Here is a 15,227-nt window from a genome sequence, read left to right as displayed (position 1 = left end):
ACTTCCAAAACTATGTTGAATAAGAGTGGTGAGAGTGGGCAACCTTGTCTTGTTCCTGAAATTAGTGGAATTGCTTTCAGTTTTTCACCATTGAGGATGATGTTGGGTGTGGGCTTGTCATATATGGCCTTTATTATGTTGAGGAAAGTTCCCTCTATGAGAGGCAGTGTTTTTGAACTTGAGATGGAGTTATTTCCCTTTGCTGAGCTCCGGCAGCTTCTGTCAGCACCCTCACTGGGGTAGTAACCCAAATTGTGCATGGGTCTACTCCCCAGGCCCAGATAGGTGTCCTGGGTGAACGAGGGCACCTGCTTCCCAAATGACTCCTGTGCTGGTCTCGGAGTGATAGCAGGGACATCCTTTTCACTCCCAACCTCCCTCAGTGTCAGCAGGGGCCCCTGCCTAGCCCCGTCAGCTTGGGTGGGCCTGGCTTCTGGCCAAGTCAGCCTGAGGACCCCTTCTCTCTGCATGTGCAGGAAGGACCTGTGTGCCGCCATGAACCAGCCCTGCGAGACCCTGGGCCTGTCCCACGTGGCGGGCATGTGCCAGCCTCACCGCAGCTGCAGCATCAATGAGGACACGGGCCTGCCCCTGGCCTTCACCGTGGCCCACGAGCTCGGGCACAGGTACCCTGCCAACCCCACTGCCACACTAAGAACCCGACCTCACCTCCCAACCTGTGGGCACCAGACAGCCAAGCCGATGGCCCACACAATCCCAGGGAAGGGAGCCCTGCCTTGAGGAATGAGCCCAGCCTGACCACATTGCTATCCCTGGCACTGTCCCCACCCCACAAACAGGCCGCTTCCCTGTTAGGAGAGGGGTGAGTCTTATTTGAAGTGGGGTTGAGATGGGCCAGAAAGTCACCATAGGCCTTTGTCCCTCCCTGTTGCCCTCAGTGCTTTGCATTTCTTACTCTTAGTCCCTGCCAACCCCCTGTTCCTAATCGCTCTGTGACCCTAGGCAAGCTCCCTGCCGTCTCTGGGCCTCTGTGTGTTCCCTGTTGATTGAGGGGGTTGGATTCAGTGATGTCCAAGGCTCCCTCTGTTGGACACCTCCACATGAGGCTATTATGCCTAGGCATGGCCCGTACCCTTGGCCCTCTCTGCCCAGACAGTTTAGCTGTGAATATGGCAGTCTTAGATGTCTGGGAGCCAATGAGGGCAGGCTCACAGAGAGCTCTGTTGGTCCGAGGTGTTGGGTCATCCCTGAGGGCTGAGAGAGATAGTGTTTCTCACAGTGCTTAGTATGGTGCCTGGCACATAGTAAGTGCTCAGCAAAGGTAATTTTTCTCATGTCTTTCCCAAGGATGGTCTTGAGACTTTTCCTGTGGTGCAGGAGCTCAGACTCCCTAACTCCACTGCACAGCCTTGGGACAGGACTTGAGGGGTGGCAGGAACTCTGTCAGACTGTTCTTGGCACCAGTGAGGTTGCAGGGGCCACAGTGGGCCCCACACATGACACCTGGCTTGCCGTTGTTGGCCAGCTCATTGCAGGAGCCGGGCTGCCCCGTGTCCCTGGTGCTTAGTTCAGGCTCAGGCTGGTGCACCTGGCAGAGGGCCCTGTGGGACACTAGTTAGCACACCCATGTTTTACTTTAAGGAAACTGAGTCTCAGAGATGGGATATGACTTTCCCCAGGCCACACAGTGGTTTGGTGGCAGAGCCAGGCCTGGGAGCCAGGACCCAGCACCTTGCAGACCTCTGAGGGAGGGGCGGCCTGGTGGCTTCCCACCAGCTCACTCGCCCCTGGGGCCTGTGCTCTCACACAGTTTTGGCATTCAGCATGACGGAAGCGGCAATGACTGTGAACCCGTTGGGAAACGGCCTTTCATCATGTCTCCACAGCTCCTGTACGACGCTGCGCCTCTCACCTGGTCCCGCTGCAGCCGCGAGTACATCACCAGGTTCCTTGAGTAAGTCCCTCCCCGAGCCCTGGGCCTTGTCTGAGCCCCTGAGGTCAGGGTGTGACCGGGGAGATGCAGACAGCACCTTGGAGGATAAGCAGGAGTTCACAGATGTATAGAAGGGAGAAGAGTGGTATTCCTGGTAGAAGAGGCATGGGCAAAGGCACGAGGACATGAGCAGTGTGGGATAATTTTCAGGGAACGGCAGGATATTAAGTGATGCTACAGGAGCCAAAGCAGAATAGGAAAGGAAGCTGGAGGAGGTACAGGGCTGGCCATGTGACCGGAAGGGTCCAGTGAAAAGCAGGGAAGCAAGTGCCCTTAAAGGCAATGAAATATAAAGCTTTTCCTTTCTTTTATGTCCTCTTGATTTGCTATGTTATATTTTTATTTGCTAGTTAATGTTCTAAGTAAAGACAAACTTAAAAATTTAAATGATTAGCACAAGTTTTTTTTTTTTTTTAATTGAGGTGTAGTTGATGGTACCGTATTATATAAGTTTCAGGTGTACAACAGTGATTCACAATTTTTAAAGTTATATTCCATTTATAGTTATAAAATATTGGCTATATTTCCTGTGCTGTGCAATATATCCTTGTAGTTTATTTATTTTGTACATAGTAGTTTGTACTTCTTAATCCCCTGTCCCTATCTTGCCCCTCCTCCCTTCCCTCTTCCCACTGGTAACCACTAGTTTGTTCTCTGTATCTGAGTCTGATTCTTTTTTGTTGTATTCACTAGTTTGTTTTATTTTTTAGATTCCTCATATGAGTGATATCATACAGTATTTGTCTTTCTTTGTCTGACTTATTTCTCTAAGCATTATATTCTTCAAGTCCATCCATGTTGCTGCAAATGGCATTATTTCATTCTTTTTTATGGCTGAGCAGTATTCCATTGTATATATATACCGCATCTTCTTTATCCATTCATCTATTGAGGGACACTTAGGTTATTTCTGTATCTTGGCTGTTGTAAACAATGCTGCTGTGAACATTGGTTTGCATGTATCTTTTCAAATTAGTGTTTTCATTTTTTTCTCATATATACCCAGGAGTGGAATTTCTGGGTCACATGGTAGTTCTGCTTTTCTTTTTTTGAGCCATACTGTTTTCCACAGTGGCTGTACCAATTTACATTCCCACCAACAGTGTACAAGGGTTCTCTTTTCTCCATGTCTATACCAGCATTTGTTATTTGTGTTCTTTTTGATGATAGACATTCTGACAGGTGCGAGGTGATATCTCATCGTTTTGATTTGCATTTCTCTGATGATTAATGATGTTCAGCATCTTTTCAAGTGCCTGTTGGGCATCTGTATGTCTTCTTTGGAAAAATGTTCAGGTCTTTGGCCCATTTTTTAATCTGGTTATTTTTTTTGATGTTGAGTTGTATGAGCTGTTTAAATACTTTGGATATTAACTCCTTGTCAGTCGTATCTTGCAAATATTTTCTCCCATTCAGTAGGTTGTCTCTTCATTTTGTTGATAGTTTCCTTCACTGTGCAATAGCTTTTAAGTCTAATTAGGTCCCATTTGTTTATTTTTATTTCCTTTGCTTTAGGAGATGGATCCAAAAAAATATTGCTACAATTTATGTCAAAGAGCGTTCTGCCTGTGTTTTCTTCTGGGATTTTTATGGTTTCCGGTATTATGTTTAGGTCCTTAATCCATTTTGACTTTATTTTTTGTATATGGGTTGAGAAAAATGTTCTAATTTCATTTTTTTACATGTAGCTGTCCAGTTTTCCCAGCACCACTTATTGAAGAGATTGTCTTTTCTCCATTGTATATTCTTGCCTCCTTTGTCGTAGATTAATTGACCATAAGTGTGTGGGTTTATTTCTAGGCTGCCTATTCTGTTCCATTGCTCTGTGTGTCTGTTTTTGTGCCAGTACCATACTGTTTTTTTTAATGTTATTAAAGTATAGTTGATTTAAAGTGTGTTCATTTCTGCTGTACAGCAAAGTGATTCAGATATATATATATATATATATATATATATATATATATAATATTCTTTTTCATATTCTTTTCCCTTATGGTTTATCATAGGATATTGAATATAGTTCCCTGTGCTATACAATAGGACCTTGTTGTTTATCCATTTTATATGTAATAATTTGCATCTGCTAATCCCAAACTCCCAATCTTTCCCTCCCCATGCCCCCTCCCCCTTGGCAACCACAAGTCTGTTCTCCATGTCTGTGAGTTTGTTTCTGTTTTGTAGATATGTTCATTTGTGTTGTATTTTAGATTCCCCATATAAGTGGTATCATATGGTATTTGTCTTTCTTTTCCTGACTTACTTTGCTTAGTATAATAATCTCTAGGTACATGCATGTTGCTACAAATGGCATTATTTCATTTATTTGTTTTTTTTTTGCTTTTATTTCTATTACCTTGGAGACTGACCTAAGAAGACATTGGTATAATTTATGTCAGAGAATGTTTTACCTATGTTCTCTTCTAGGAGTTTTATGGTGTCATGTCTTATATTTCAGTATTTAAGCCATTTTGAGTTTTTTTTTGTGTATGGGGAGAGGGTGCGTTCTAATTTCGTTGATTTGCATGTGGCTGTCCAACTTTTCCAACAACACTTGCTGAAGAGACTGTCTTTTCCCCATTGTATACTCTTGCCTCCTTTGTTGAAGATTAACTGAACTTAGGTGTGTGGGTTTATTTCTGGGCTCTCTGTTCTGTTCCACTGATCCATATGTCTGTTTTTGTGCCAGTACCATGCTGTTTTGATTACTGTAGCTTTGTAGTATTTTCTGGAGCCTGGGAGGGTTATGCTTCCAGCTTTGTTCCTTCTTTTTTTTTTAAGATTTTCTTTTTTTTTTTTTTTGATGTGGACCATTTTTAAAGTCTTCATTGAATTTGTTACAATATTGCTTCTGTTTTGTGTTCTGGTTTTTTGGCCGTGAGGCATGTGGGATCTTAACTCCCCACCCTGCACCCCCTGCTTTGGAAGGCGAAGTCTTAACCACTAGACCACCAGGGAAGTCCCTTCAGCTTTGTTCTTTTTCCTCAGGATTGCTTTGGCAATTTTGGGTCATTTATGGTTCCACATCAGTTTTGGGATTTTTTGTTCTAGTTCTGTGAAGAATGTCATGGGTAATTTGATAAGTATCACATTAAATCTGTAGATTGCTTTGGGTATTAGGCTGGCCATTTTAACAATATTCTTCCAATCCAAGAGCATGGGCTGTCTTTCCATTTCTTTGAATCATCTTCAATTTCCTTTACTAATGTTTTGTAGTTTTCATCATATAAGTCTTTCACCTCCTTGGTGAGGTTTATTCCTAAGTATTTTATTTTTTTGATGTGGTTTTAAAAGGAATTGTTTGTTTACATCCCTTTTTGATATTTCATTGTTAGTGTAAAGAAATGCAACCAATTTCTATATGTTAGTCTTGTATCCTGCTACCTTGCTGAATTCGTTTATCAGTTCTAGTAGTTTTTGTGTGGAGTCTTCTGGGTTTTCTATATATAATATCATGTCATCTGCAGATAATGACAGATTTACCTCTTCCCTCTGAATTTGAGTACCTTTTATTTATTTTTCTTGTCTGATTGCTGTGGCTAGGACTTCCAGTACTATATTGAATAGAAGTGGTGAGCGTAGATATCCTTGTCCTGTTCCAGATTTTAGTGGGAAGGCTTTCACCTTTTCACCATTGAGTATTATATTGGTTGTGGGTTTGTCATAAATAGCTTTTATTATGTCGAGATATGTTCCTTCTATACCCACTTTTGCAAGGGTTTTTTTTTTTTATCATGAATGGATGTTGAATTTTATCAAATGCTTTTTCTGCATCTATTGAGATGATCATGTGGTTTTTGTCTTTTGTTGATGTGGTGTATCACATTGGTTGATTTGCATATGTTGAAACATCACTGTGACCCTGGGTTGAATCCAACTTGGTTCTGGTGTATGGCATTTTTTGTGTGTTGTTGGTTTTGGTTTGCTAATATTTTGTTGAGAATTTTTGCATCTATATTCATCAAAGATACTGGCCTGTAATTTTCTTTTTTGGTAGTGTGTTTGTCTGGTTTTGGTATCAGGATGATGGTGGCTCATAGAATGTCTTTGGGAGTTTTTCTTCCTCTTCAGTCTTTTGGAAGAGTTTGAGAAGGATCGGTATAAGTTCTTCTTTGTGTGTTTGGTAGAATTTGCCTATGAAACCATCTGGTCCTGGGCTTTTGTTTGTAGGGAGTTTTTTCTGTTTGTTTTTTTATTCCAGATTACAGATGCTATTTCACTTCTAGTGATTGGTCTGTTCAAGTTATCTATTTCTTCTTGATTTAGTTTTGGTGAGCTGTATGTTTCTAGAAAGTTGTCCATTTCTTCTAGGTTGTCGAATATGTTGGCATATAATAGTTCATCATATTCGCTCATGGTTTTTTATATCTCTGCAGTATCAGTTGTGATTTCTCCTCTTTCATTTCTTATTCTGTTTATTTGGGTCTTCTCTCTTTTCTTCTTGGTGAGCCTGGCCAGAGGTTTGTCAATTTTGCTTACCCTTTCAAAGAACCAGATCTTGGTTTTATTGATTTTTTTTCTATTGTTTTTTAAATCTGTTTTATTTATTTCCTCTCTAATCTTTATTATTTCCTTCCTTCTGTTGACTTTAGATTTTGTTTGTTCTTCTTTTCCTAATTCTTTTAGATGGTTAAGTTGTTTATTTGAGATTTTTCTTGTTTCTTAAAGAAGACCTGTATCACTATGAACTTCCCTCTAAGGATTGCTTTGGCTGCATCCCATAGATTTTTGTATGGTTGTGTTCTCATTGTCATTTGCTTCAAGGTATTTTTTTATTTCTTCTTTGATTTCATTGTTGACCCATTGGTTTTTTTAGTAGCATGTTGTTTATTCTCCTGGTAATTGTGGTTTTAAAAAATTAATTAGTTTATTTATTTTTGGCTGTGTTGGGTCTTCATTGCTGCACTGGGCTTTCTCTTGTTGCAGTGAGCCGAGGTTACTCTTTGTTGCGCTACACGGGCTTGTCATTGCAGTGGCTTCTCTTGTTGCGGAGCACAGGCTCTAGGCATGCGGGCTTCAGTAGTTGTGGCTCGCAGGCTCTAGAGTGCAGGCTCAGTAGTTGTGGCAAGTGGGCTTAGTTGCTCTGCAGCATGTGGGATCTTCCTGGAGCAGGGCTCGAACCCGTGTCCCCTGCTTTGGCAGGCGTATTCTTAACTACTGTGCCACCAGGGAAGCCCTTTGTAATTGTTTTTTCTTGTTTCTTTTTCTGTGGTTGATTTCTAGTTTTATGCCGTTGTGGTAAGAAAAGATGCTTGAAATAATTTCTATACTCCTAAATTTTTTGAGGATGGTTTTGTTCCCTAGTATGTGGTCAGTCCTAGAGAATGTTCCATATGCACTTGAAAAGAATGTGTATTCTGCTTTTTTTGGATATAATGTCCTGAAAATATGAATTAAGTCTAACTGTTCTGTTGTATCATTTAGAATCTCTGTTGCCTTATTGATTTTCCATCTTGAAGATCTATCCATTGATGTGAGTGGGGTGTTAAGGTCTCCTACTATTCTTGTGTTCCCATCAATTTCTTCCTTTATGTCTGTTAGTATTTGTTTTATGTATTTGGGTACTCCTGTATTGGGTGCATATATGTTGGCAAGTGTAATATCACCTCCTTGTATTAATCCTTTTATCATTATATAGTGTCCTTCTTTATCTTGCTTTACAGCCTTTGTTTTTTTTAATATTTATTTTTTTACTGACGTATAATTGATTTACAATGTGTTAGTTCAGATGTACAGCAAAGTGATTCAGATATATATATATACACACACACACCACATCTTCTTTATCCATTCATCTGTCGATGGACATTTAGGTTGCTTCTGTGTCTTGTTTATAGCCTTTGTTTTAAAGTCTATTTTGTCTGGTATGAATGTTGTGACCCCTACTTTCTTGACATTTCCTTTTGCATGAAGGAATATCTTTGTCCATCCCCTCACTTTCAATCTATGTGTGTCCTTTGCCCTAAAGTGGGTCTCTTGTAGGCAGCATATTGTAGGCTCTTGTTTTATAATCCAGTCTGCTGCTCTGTGTCTTTTGATTGGAGCATTTAGTCCATTGACATTTAAGGTGATTATTGACAGATATGTATTTATTGCCATTTTAAACCTTGTTTTTCCATTGATTTTATATTTCTTCTTTGTCCCTTTCTTTTGCTTTTTGTTTTTCCTTTTGTGGTTTGATGATTTTCTTTTGTATTATACTTCTTTTTGGTTCTCTTCTTTTTGGTTTTTGTGAATCTGTTGTATGTTTTTGATTTGTGGTCACCCTGTTCTTCAAGTATGTTATCCCCTTCCTATATCTACTTGTTTTAGACTGGTAGTCATGAAGGCTCAAACACATTCTAGGAAAAAAACGCTACATTTTCTGACTCTCCTCACCCACATTTTATGATTTTGATGTCCTCTTTTACATCTTCATGTTCATCCTTTTATTGTTAATTGTGGTTATCATCTCTTTCACAGAAATTTTTTGATTTCTTTTTAAATCTATGTACTGACTTATTTAAGTGATTTACTTTCCAATTGTGATTTTCTCTTTCTTAGAAGTCTTCTTTCTATTTAGAGAAGACCTTTCAATATTTTCTTTATGATAGGTTTAGTATTGCTGTATTCTTCTAGTTTTTGCTTGTGATAATTGAAAATTTTAAAAATGATAATTTTGCTGGGTAGAGTATACTAGGTTGCAGATTTTTCCCTTTCAGGACTTCCAATATATCTTGCCACTCTCTTCTGGCCTGCAACGTTTCTGTAGAGAAATAAGCTGATACTTTATGGGGGTTCTTTTGTAATTAACTCTTTTTTTTTTAACATCTTTATTGGAGTATAATTGCTTTACAATGGTGTGTTAGTTTCTTCTTTTTAACAAAGTGAATCAGCTATACATATATCCCCATATCTCTTCCCTCTTGCGTCTCCCTCCCTCCCACCCTCCCTATCCCACCCCTCTAGGTGGTCACAAAGCACTGAGCTGATCTCCCTGTGCTATGCGGCTGCTTCCCACTAGCTATCGTTTTTTCGTTTGGTAGTGTATATATGTCCATGCCACTCTCTCACTTTGTCCCAGCTTACCCTTCCCCCTCCCCAACTCTTTTTCTCTTGATGCTTTTAGAATCCTCTCTTTAACTTTTAATTATAATATATCTTGGTGTGGGTCTGTTTGGGTTCATCTTGTTTGGAACCCTCTGTGCTTTTTGTACCTGGATATCTACTTCCTTCTTTAGGTTTGGTAAGTTTTCAGCCATAATTTCTTAATACATTTTCAATCCCCTTTTCTCTTTCTTCTTCTTCTGGGAGCCATATTATACGTAGATTGGCATTATCCCATAGGTCTCTTATTTTCAGAACTCGGTGTCTGTTAGACTGAAGAGATCTGTTTCATTGTTCTTTCAGGGCAATTCTCTTGACCTTTTAATTGGGAGCGGTTCCTTTGCTTCTTTATTTTACTTATATTTCTCTTGCTCTGAGTTTAGGAGAAACAGTTATCTACTGTGGTCTTGAAGGGCTGTTTTTGTGTGGGAGTGGCCCTGTGTAGCCTCTGTGGGTTTAATAAGTTTTTGGTGCAAGGGCGGTTTTTAGTATGAATGCCCACCACCTCTTTCTTCAGTGTATGCTGGCCATTATCCCCTTGATAGTAGGTGTGACTAGAGCCTGCATTGGATGTTGAGCAAGGCCTTCCTTTTTGCTCTGTGGTGGTCACTGCCTTGTCTAACTGTTCCCTAGTTGTTGGAATAGAAGCCCCCAGATCCGTTTCTGAGCTGAGGTGTAAGGTAGGCAGGACTGGAGCATTCCCACTGGGAGAGGAGCCCCTGAGTGTTCCTCCGCCAGAGCCATCCACTGGTGTGCATGCTCTGTTGTGTCACCTGTTGTGTGGGATCACAAAGTCCACTGTTGTTGGCACTGCCCTTGGCCCCGCCTCAAACATGGGAATGACGTCAATAAACCCTGGTGTTTCTCAGGCGTTGTTTTCACAAGGCCACCAGTGCAGATCCACCGAAGTCAGGTCCCAGGACTGCAGTAGTCATGCACCTGGACTTGCTGTGGGAGTGAGGCAGCTCAGATCCTGGCCTGGCCCAGCCCCTGCGTGCAAGTGCCCACAAAGCCCACAGCTCCTAAGGCCAGACCCGTCCCAGCCGCAGGAGCACCCATCATCTGCTCGGATGTCCCACAGGTGCTGAACTTACAAAGCTGGCAGCAGAGGTGTACATCTGCAGTTCACACAGCTGGGGAAAGATTTCAGCCCTGCTTCATAAGTCATGCGGTCACTGGGGCTCAGTTGTGATTTCAGCCCCACCTCTGCACGTGGGCAACCCACTGGCACCTGCTCCTGGAGCCCGCCAAGGCCGTGGCTGGGGTGTGTGGGCCCACCCAGGCGGCAGCTGGGGCATGGAGAAAGAGGCTGCTATGGCGGCCCCACCCCTCCCTTTGCTCACCACTCAACAATGGTGCATCGCTTCTATGGCAGGCCCGGGCTTCTTCTGCAAACAGCCCTGGTTGCAGCCATACCACATTCCAGCCCCTTCAGGCTGTCTCCACACAGGCAACACCAGTCCTCTCTCCAGGTCTCCTCTAAACCCCAATTTTCAGCACTGAGACCCCTCCTGTACCAGCAGATTCTTGTCTCAGGCTGCAGCATGCAGGGTAGTGGCGTGGACTGTCTGTGCAGGTCTCTCTCTGTTCTGCCTGCCGCAAACCAGTTGTTTTGCTCTTCTCCAAGCCTCTGTAGCTCCCTTTCTGTCTCAGTTGATCTCCCAGTGAGGGGGCTTCCCAGGGTGCAGGAACCTTTCCTCTTTTACCTCTCTCTCCCAGGGGCACAGGTCCCATCCTGCTTCCTTCCCCCCTCCTTTCATCCTGCCCAGTTATGTGAAGGTGTTTCCTGTCCTTTCAGGTGTTTGAGGTCTTCTGCTAGTGTTTAGTAGGTATTCTGTGAGAATTGTTCCATTTGTAGATGTATTTTTGATGTATTTGGGGGAGGAGGTGAGTTTTACATCCTTCTACTCTGCCATCTTGATTCCTCTCCCAGTACCATACTATTTTGACTACTGTAGCTTTGTAGTATAGTCTGAAGTTAGGGAGCATGAAATCTCCAGCTCTCTTCTTTCTCAAGATTATTTTGGCTATTCGAGGTCTTTGTGTTTCCATACAGATTCTAAAATTATTCTAGTTCTGTGAAAAATGCCATTGGTATTTTGGTAGGGATTGCATTGAATCTGTAGATTGCCTTGGGTAGTGTGGTCATTTTAACAATATTGATTCTTCCAATCCATGAACATGGTGTGTCTTTCCATCTGTTTATGTCATCTTCAATTTCCTTCATCAGTGTCTTACAGTTTTCTGGGTACAGGTCTTTTACCTCCTTAAGTAGGTTCATTCCTAGGTATTTTATTCTTTTCAATGCGATGGTCAATTGGATTGTTTCCTTAATTTTCTTTCTGATAATTCACTGTTAGTGTATAGAAATGCAGCAGATTTCTGTATGTTAATTTTGTATCTTGCGGGACTTCCCTGGTGGTGCATTGGTTAAGAATCTGCCTGCCAATGCAGGGGACACAGGTTCGAGCCCTGCTCCGGGAAGATCCCACATGCCATGGAGCAACTAAGCCTGTGCGCCACAACTAGTGAGTCTGCGCTCTAGAGCCCGCGGGCCACAACTACTGAAGCCCACACACCTAGAACCTGCGCTCTGCAACAAGAGAAACTACTGCAGTGAGAAGCCCACGCACTGCAACAAAGAGTAGCCCCCACTCGCTGCAACTAGAGAAAGCCTGTGCACAGCAACGAAGAACCAACGCAACCAAAAATAAATAAATAAATTCATTTAAAAAAAAATGTTGTATCTTGCCACTTTACCAAACTCGTTGATGAGTTCTAGTGGTCTTTTGGTGACATCTTCAGGATTTTTCTATGTATAGTGTCATGTCATCTGAAAACAGTGACAGTTTTACTTATTCCTTTTCAATTTGGATTCCTTTTCTTGTCTGATTGCTGTGGCTAGGACTTCCAATACTATGTTGAATAAAAGTGGTGAGAATGGGCATCCTTGTCTTGTTCCTGATCCTGGAGGGAATGCATTCAGCTTTTCACCATTGAGTGTGGTGTTTTTTCACCATTGTGTATGATGTTAGCAGTGGGTTTGTCGTATTTGGCCTTTATTATGTTGAGGTATGTTCCTTCTATTCCCACTTTCTGGGGGGTTTTTGTTATAAATAGTTGTTGAATTTTGCCAAAAGCTTTTTCTGCATCTATCGAGGTGATCATATGGTTTTTATTCTTCAGTTTGTTAATATGGTGTAGCACATGGATTGATTCACAGATATTGAATCATCCTTGCATCCCTGGGATAAATCCCACTACATCATGGTGTATTGTTGGATTCTGTTTGCAAATCTTTTGTTGAAGATTTTTGCATCTATGTTCATCAGTGATATTGGTGTGTAATTTTCTTTTTTCGTGATATCTTTGTCTGGGTTTGGAATCTGGGTGATGCTTCATAGAATGAGTTCGGAAGTGTTCTTTCCTCTGAAATTTTTTGGAATAGTTTGAGAAGAATAGGTATTAACTCTTCTCTAGATATTTGGTGGAATTCACCTGTGAAGCCATCTGGTCCTGGACTTTTGTTTGTTGGGAGTTCCTTTGTTTGTTTCTGTTTTTTAATTACTTCAGTGTCATTACTGGTAATTGGTCTGTTCCTATTTTCAGTTTCTTCCTGGTTTAGTCTTGGGAGATTATATATTTCTAGGAATTTGTCTATTTCTTCTAGATTGTTCATTTTATTGGCATGTAATTGTTCGTAGTAGTCTCTTATGATCCTTTGTATTTCCATGGTGTCAGTTGTAACTTGTTTTTCATTTCTGATTTTGGCCCTTTCTCTTTTTTTCTTGATGAGCCTGGCTAAAGGTTTATCAGTTTTGTTTATCTTTTCTTTTTTTTTTTTTTTTCAGGCAAGGCTTTATGGGGGCCCCTGCTGCAGCAGGGGGGAGCACGAACAAACAAAAGGTTCCCTTGCTTGCTCACTCCCTGAGGGGGGCGTCGAGCTTGTTCCTTATATGGGGTGAGGGTCCAGCTCTTATTGATCTTTTTTATTGTTTTTTTTTCTATTTTTTTTTAGTCTTTATTTCTAAATGATTAGCGTAAATTTTACCATTCATCTTTATGCAGTGCCAATTTTTAAATGCAAATATAGGCACATTGAACTCATATGTGGAATCACCAAAATGATGCAATTCGTATTTCATAGCTCACATTTACCAGAACGGTGGACATACTGTACAAAACTAATTTGACTGGTTTTATTTCACTTCATAACATGCACACATTCTCCCAATACTCTCTGCCTTGGCTTACTGATGAGTGAGGAAGAACTGACAGGAAATGGAACTATCTTTACATTTCCTTCTAGCCCATCATTTTCAGTGCAGTAGTTGGCTGATACAAGGAAGTAACACAAATAACAAAAGATTATAGAGTTCCCTGGTCATTTCTGTTTCTTAAAACATCATTGCCTTCTTTCTGCCTTTGAAGCAAGTTCTGGTTGTAGTGCAAAGTATGGCCTCTGGGGCTGTCCTAGACATAGCATGCTTATTTTCCATTTGCTTAGAGTCTCACTGAATTCCTCCACATCATGGGCCCGCTGGGATGCTGTACTCATGAGGTGGCAAGGAGCAGAGGACACAGACATCGCATATCTCCCCTGCTCACGCACATGCTTCTTGTTCCATCAGAACTCGCTTAACAGAACACAAATTCAAAAACATAAAGAGTTTGAGATGGCAGTAGCAGAGCTTTAAATCACCTGCTGCGCTCTTCCCCACCCTCCATTCTTTGGGCAGCCACTTTCAACTTTCATCCTTTTTAGCTTTTTCTTACCTTATTTACTTTCATATTTCCAAAAAGCCTTCCTAGAGTGCTGTTTCTTGATTTTTCAATTTAGATATTATCAGATGACTTGTACAATGGAAGGTTGGGATTTAACCTCCTTGTGTCACTTCCTGCACACATTTGCCCCTGCCATCACATCCCAATATCGTGTTAGCATATCTTTTTTTTTTTTTTTTTTTTTTTGCGGTATGCGGGCCTCTCTCACTGTTGTGGCCTCTCCCGTTGCGGAGCACAGGCTCTGGACGCGCAGGCTCAGCGGCCATGGCTCACGGGCCCAGCCTCTCCGTGGCATGTGGGATCTTCCCGGACCGGGGCACGAACCCGTGTCCCCTGCATCGGCAGGCAGACTCTCAACCACTGCGCCACCAGGGAAGCCCCTGTTAGCATATCTTGATTAAATCCACGTTCAGTGTTTTCATTATTAGGATTGTATCGATAATGCCGAACCAAGCGTTGTAACAAAATGATGTTCTCTTTTTAAGAACCACTTTTTTATTTGCCTAGTTTTCTTTGCTTCTCTAAGTCTTCCGTATCCTCCAGCAATTCTACAAAATGTCTCTTAATCCAGTTTTCCAGGCAATCCCTGCCCCATCGTCTAACAGTTTCCTTCTTTCCTGGACATCCCCCCAAACTTCCCTTTGTCCTTCTGCTCCAGTCTAAGCTGGGTGCTTTCTGTTGCTCCCCTGAAGTTGTCACGCATGGTCTTTCTGTCTCCTGGATCTCTTGCTTACCTTTTCTAGAGGAGTTTACTTCTTTGTTTGGTGGAGCATATTCTCAAGCAGCCTTCTGAGAAGGGACGTGTGGAGGTGAATGGTTTGCTTGTCTTAAAATGTTCGCTTGTCTTTATTCTTCCCTCATACCTGACTGATCATTTGATAGCAACTTCTAAGTTAGAAGTCTTTCTCCCTCAGAATTTCAAAGGTGTCTTTCCTTTGTCTTCTAGCTTCCAACAGTGCTGTTGACAAGTCTCATACCAGTCTAATTCCCAAACCTTTGTATGTGGCCTTTTAAAAAGTCTGGAAACTTTTAGGATTTTCTCTATCTCTCTCTTAATATAGAGAATATTCTGTCTGTGTCTCCCTCTCTCTTTTTTTTCTCTTGGTGATTTGAACTTTTGCAATTATGTGCCTTGGTCTACTTTTATTCTGGGAGGACACTTGGTAGTCCCTTTTCATCTAAAAATTCATGTCCTTCAGTTCTTGGAAATGTTCTTATTATTTATTTGATAGTCGTCTTGCTTTTATTTTCTCCTTCTGGAACCCTTCATATTCAGCTATTCTCTCCCTTTCTTTTTTTTACTTTTTTCATCTCTTTCTGTTTACTGGAAGACATCCTTATCTTTACCTTATAACCCTTCTATTACATTAAAAATTTTTTTCCTATTGTACTTCTACTTTCCTGA

General features: G+C 41.5%; 1 protein-coding gene across 2 annotated transcripts in view; it reads left to right on the top strand.

Moving 5' to 3' along the window:
• Nucleotides 1–15,227, top strand: part of ADAMTS7 (ADAM metallopeptidase with thrombospondin type 1 motif 7) — a 57,350-nt gene that overhangs the window by 20,130 nt on the left and 21,993 nt on the right. For both annotated transcript variants that reach the window (XM_067755318.1, XM_067755329.1), the window contains exons 7-8: nucleotides 477–626; nucleotides 1,772–1,915. In XM_067755318.1, the coding sequence (XP_067611419.1) occupies nucleotides 477–626; nucleotides 1,772–1,915 (294 nt within the window). The remainder of the gene's footprint in view (nucleotides 1–476; nucleotides 627–1,771; nucleotides 1,916–15,227) is intronic.

Source organism: Pseudorca crassidens, chromosome 1 (genome assembly GCF_039906515.1).
Source record: "Pseudorca crassidens isolate mPseCra1 chromosome 1, mPseCra1.hap1, whole genome shotgun sequence".
Classification (NCBI taxonomy): Eukaryota; Metazoa; Chordata; class Mammalia; order Artiodactyla; family Delphinidae; genus Pseudorca; species Pseudorca crassidens.
This window is presented reverse-complemented; position numbering and strand designations above follow the sequence as displayed.